The following is a 5,590-nucleotide window of genomic DNA, read 5'->3' on the forward strand; positions in this document are numbered from 1 at the left end:
TATACATAGGAAAGAGTGTTTGAAAAATGCAGAGGACTTTTAAAGATTTTTATTGACTTGACCAGTTTTACTTTTTAAAAAAAAAAGATTATCTAAAGTAAAATGTAAAGCTTTGTTTAAGCTTTGTTGTGTTAAAAAATGGTTATGATAATTGTATTAAAATAAAGTTATACAGTCTTTGATAATGATAAGAAAATGTTAAAAAAATAAAATCTTTGACATGTGGTTGGGAAGCAAGCTTCTCACCATACATCAACGCCTGCACCTATCTATATCTATCTATCTATTTATCTATCTATCTATCTATCTATCTATATATATATATATATATATATATATATATATATACACACACACACACACACAAGCCTATCTACATCATATATGCATCGAAATCAATCATATATTCATATCTCCCTCTCCTTTATCTATATGTGTGTGTATGTTTCATTCATAACGATTTGTATATTTGACTCTGTCTTCTTGCCTGTTTGTTTTTTTCTGTCTGTCCTTTCACCTGTCTGTGTATCTACCAGAAATCTGTCTACTGGCTTGCCATCTTTTGGTCTCTTACTGTGTAAATTCCAATATATATACCTACCCACCCATCCATCTATCTATCTATCTATCTATCTATCTAACCGTCCATCACCTCCTGCTCACCACTACTGTTATTTTCATCTTATCCAAACTATTCATTCTCAATTCTTCTCCATAATTGTATGACTTATTCTAAATACTGCTCTCTTCCATTCTTCTCCAGATTCTTCAGCTGCCACAGCAACAGATGCCTCCGCAAGAGGCCAGAGGCGTGAACATTTACCTGACAGGTATGTAATATATTCTGTGACTCTCTCTCTCTCTCTCTCTCTTTCTCTGTTGTCTCTTGTATTCATTCCTATATATTGTTGGTAACTAAAACATGTTTACACTGATTTGTAAAGTATTGTATTTATATATTTTAAAATTTTTATGTGTCTAAACGCCTAGTTTAGAATAGAGGCAGCTGATGAAGGAAAAGTTCCATAAGTGGCTCGTCTCTTTTCCTATGTGTTCATTCTGTTGTCCGTAAAAAAAAGTCCGTTTTTGCGCTTTATGTTCCCGTTCCTTTTCTGACGTCCTGTACCCGGATAAGCATCTATATATACATGTAGATGTAGGTATGTACATATATGTATACATACATGCATATGCTCATATATCATTTGTATTATGTATGTATGTATGTATGTATGTATGTATGTATGTATGGATTTCTATCTTCTTTATTTATCTCCCTTTCCCTCTCTATCTTTCTCTATTCCTCTTTTTCTTTCTTACTTCATATTTTGGTTTGTCTCTGTCATTTTCCATGTTTCTCGCCATCTCTGTCTTTCTTCTCATTTCCATGTTTAATGTGACATAAAACTGGTGTTAGCAGACATGAGGTGGCACATATCTGAAATGTCTTAAGAATCTTAATAATAGTCTTAATATTAATAGTCTTAATATTCATAATAATAGTCTTAGTAATAGTCTTATAATAATAGTCTTAATATTATAATAGTCTTAATAATAGTCTTAATAATAATTGTCTTAATAATAATAGTCTTAATATTCATAATAATAGTCTTAATAGTCTTATAATAATAGTCTTAATAATAGTCTTAATAATAATAGTCTTAATATTCATAATAATAGTCTTAATAGTCTTATAATAATAGTCTTAATATTCATAATAATAGTCTTAATAGTCTTATAATAATAGTCTTAATAATAGTCTTAATATTAATAGTCTTAATATTAATAGTCTTAATATTCATAATAATAGTCTTAATAGTCTTATAATAATAGTCCTAATAATAGTCTTAATAATAATAGTCTTAATAGTCTTATAATAATAGTCTTAGTAATAGTCTTATAATAATAGTCTTAATAATAGTCTTAATAATAATAGTCTTAATAATAATAGTCTTAATAGTCTATTAAGATAATAGTCTTGTGAGTGGATTTGCTTGATGGAAACTGAGAGAAGCTCACTGTGTGTGTGTGTCTGTGTCTCCTTGTCTTGACATTGTGTGACGGTTGTAAATGATAGTCTTAGTAATAATAGTCTTAATAATAAGACTTAATAGTCTTATCATAGTAGTCTTAATATAATAGTCTTAATAGTCTTAAATTTCATCTTACCCACATACTGAGTTCAAATTGCACCAAAACTGGCTTTAGTAGTACACACTGTACATGTGTATGTGTGTGTATATTTGTGTGTGTGTGTGTGTGTGTGTTTCATTAAAGCTAAAGAAGACTTCATAAATGGTTACTCAGTGTTCCTCTTCTTCATACAGTTGCAATAATACAGACTAACTAGTCTGTATTATCACAACTGTCTCTTTTCTTTTCTTTTCTTTTCTTTTCTTTTTTTTCTTTCTTTTACTTGTTTGTCATTAGACTTTGGCCATGCTGGGGCACTGCCTTGAAGAATTTTATAGTCAAATGAGTTGACCCCAGTACTTCATTTTTTGCTAAGCCTTTTGATTATTTCTATTTCTCTTTATATATAAGTGTGTCTGTGTGTTCTTTCTTTACTATTTTCATCTCTGTTTTATCCCCTCAGTTTCTCCATTTTGACCCCTTTCCTCCTCTTTTGTTCCCTTTATTAACCCCCACTGTCTCTGTACGTCTTTTGCTTGCTCTGAACTTTTGCTCTTTTGTTTTCTCTTTCTCATTCTTCTCTTCACATTATTTGCTCTCTCTCTCTCTCTCTCTCTTGTGTGCTGTTGGCTTTGCTCTCCTTGTTCTCTCTCATGTGCGTGTGTGTGCATACACACAAAAACTATGAAGGAATATGTGTCACTTTGAGAAACAAAAGAGATAAAATCAACCCTTGACCTCTTCTATAAAGTTTGGTGAACGAAACAATGCCAGACATTAGACTACAGCACAAGACCAGCCCAAACCAGATTTGCCCAGATGCTAACCACCAATTGATTTCAAACCAAAGAGGTTTGACATTATTAGTTTAGTTCACACATGTATCATCACCACCACTGCCGCCACCATCATCATCATCATCATCATCATCATCATCATCATCTTTAGACATTGCTTTCTGTGGTTTGAACACCTTCTCATCACTTGTCAGAGTCCATCATTATTTCATGTGGCCAATGCCAGTACTGCCTGACTGGCTGCCATGTAAAAAGCACCATTCAAGCATGGTCATTATTAGTGCCGCCTGACTGGCTCCTGTGCTGGTGGCACAATTCAAGCGTGGCACAATTCAAGTCGATGCCAGTGCTGCCTGACTGGCTCTCATGCCGGTGGCATGTAAAAAGCACCCAATTCACTCTTGGAGTGGTTGGCGTTAGGAAGGGCATCCAGCTGTAGAAACTTTGCCAGATCAAATTGGAGCCTGGTACAGCCTTCTGGCTTGCCAGTCCTCGGTCAAAGTGTCCAACCCATGGAAAGCAGACATTAAGTGATGATGATGATGACAGCAGAAAAAAAAAAGCCAATCTTTATTGCTGTGTATTTATTTCGATACAATTTCTATGGTTGGATGCTTTTCCTATCATTAACCAGTTTACAGCAGACACTGAGTGAATTTTATTGAATTTTCAATATTACCGAAGTTGTCCGCCAGGTCTAAACAGTTTTTATTGTGTTGCTTGTCTTTTCAGTGAGTTATCCTTGCTATAACTTAACCCTTTAACATTCAGATTTCTCTGTTAAATGTAACGCTTATTCATTTACATCGTTTTGAATTAATCATGCATCATCTCATTACTTTCAGGTTTTTATGATGTGATTTTTTTATTTTTAGAATGACATTGTAGGGTAGGGGTGAGAGATCAGAGCTGGCTGGTTTGTACAAAAACAGGTAGAATATTTGGGCCATGTTTAGATATGGCTAGTTTAAATGCTAAGGGGTTAAAGAGCCCTTGCCTTTTTCATTGATCCTTTTTAGGCATGTTATTTTTTATGGTGTCCTGTATTTTTTATTGCCAACAACTATGGAGTATGGACTGAGTGATTTTCTATCTTTCTACCAGCACATCTCACATAACTGGTAGTTTATTTTATTGACCCTGGAGGAATGAAAGGTAAAGTTGACATTGGTGGGATTTGAAGTCAAAATGTAAAGGGTCATAACATCATCATCATCATCATCGTTTAACGTCCGCTTTCCATGCTGGCATGGGTTGGACGATTTGACTGAAGACTGGTGAACCAGATGGCTACACCAGGCTCCAATCTGATTTGGCAGAGTTTCTACAGCTGGATGCCCTTCCTAACGCCAACCACTCCGAGAGTGTAGTGGTTGCTTTTACGTGCCACCAGCATGAAGGCCAGTCAGGCGGTACTGGCAACGGCCACGCTCATAATGGTGTATTTTACATGCCACCTGCACAGGAGCCAGTCCAGCGGCACTGGCAACGATCTCGCTTGAATGTTTTACATGTGCTACCGGCACAAGTGCCAGGAAGGCGGCGCTGGGCACAGGTGCCAAAGGTTAGCAATTTTAAGATGGTGAGGTAGTTGATTATATTGGTCCTAAAAGGATGAAAGGCACAGTTGACCATGGCAGGATTTAAACTCAGATCATTAAGACCCAAAAGAAATACTGCTAAGCATTTTGTACTATGCACTAACAATTCTTCCAGCTCACCATCTGAGTAATAATAATAATCCTTTCTACTATAGGCACAAGGCCTGAAATTTTGGGGTAGGGAATAAGTTGATAACATCAACCCAGTGTTTCAGTGGTACTTAATTGATTGACCCCCAAAAGATGAAAGGCAAAGTTGACTTCAGTGGTATTTGAACCCAGAACGTAGAGACAGATGAAATACCGCTAAGCATTTTGTCTGGCATGCTAACGATTCTGCTAGCACGCCACCTTAATAATAATAATAATAATAATAATAATAATAATAATAATAATAATAATAATCATCCTTTCTACTGAAATTTGGGGAGAGGGGACTAATCAATTACATCAGCCCCTATGTTTCACTGGTACTTAACTTATTGACCCTGAAAGGATGAAAGGCAAAGTCGACCTTGGCAGAATTTGAACTCAGAATGTAAAGGCAGACGATATGCCACTAAGCATTTTGCCTGGTGTGCTAACGATTCTGCCAGCTCGCCACCTTAGCAGCAGTAGTAGTAGTAGTAGTAGTAATAATAATAATAATGAATTTATTTATTCAATAATATAATGATATATTTCATTCTATTCTGATACCATATAAAAATAGTAAAATTAAACCTAGTTTACTGGTCATAGAATGTACTGCATATGGTTTTATTTGTGCCTTTGCACCAATTCTCTTGGCGTTTGTTTGGATTCTGTCTGGTCTAATTCAGTGAAAAAATCTTGCATGTTGTTTATTGAAGAGGAAATCATGCAATTTTCTTTCCGTTTCATCTCATCTCAGTATTTATTTAAGAAAGAGAGAAGGAAGGGTTATGCTCTTTTGTTTGTAGTGTTTAATTAAAATAATAATAATAATAATAATAATAATAATAATAATAATAATAAAGAAGGAATATTTCCTTTTGCCCTTGTCTTCATGTAGTTTTTTTTTTCTTCTTCTTTTTTTCT

At 34.6% G+C, this 5,590-nt stretch overlaps 1 protein-coding gene across 1 annotated transcript in view; it reads left to right on the forward strand.

Annotated features, from left to right (window-relative positions):
* LOC106869717 (FYVE, RhoGEF and PH domain-containing protein 6) overlaps nucleotides 1–5,590 on the forward strand; it is a 148,571-nt gene that overhangs the window by 104,413 nt on the left and 38,568 nt on the right. The window contains exon 2 of the mRNA XM_052971634.1: nucleotides 764–830. Coding sequence (XP_052827594.1) covers nucleotides 764–830 — 67 coding nt within the window. The remainder of the gene's footprint in view (nucleotides 1–763; nucleotides 831–5,590) is intronic.

This window comes from Octopus bimaculoides, chromosome 11 (assembly GCF_001194135.2).
Source record: "Octopus bimaculoides isolate UCB-OBI-ISO-001 chromosome 11, ASM119413v2, whole genome shotgun sequence".
Classification (NCBI taxonomy): domain Eukaryota; kingdom Metazoa; phylum Mollusca; class Cephalopoda; order Octopoda; family Octopodidae; genus Octopus; species Octopus bimaculoides.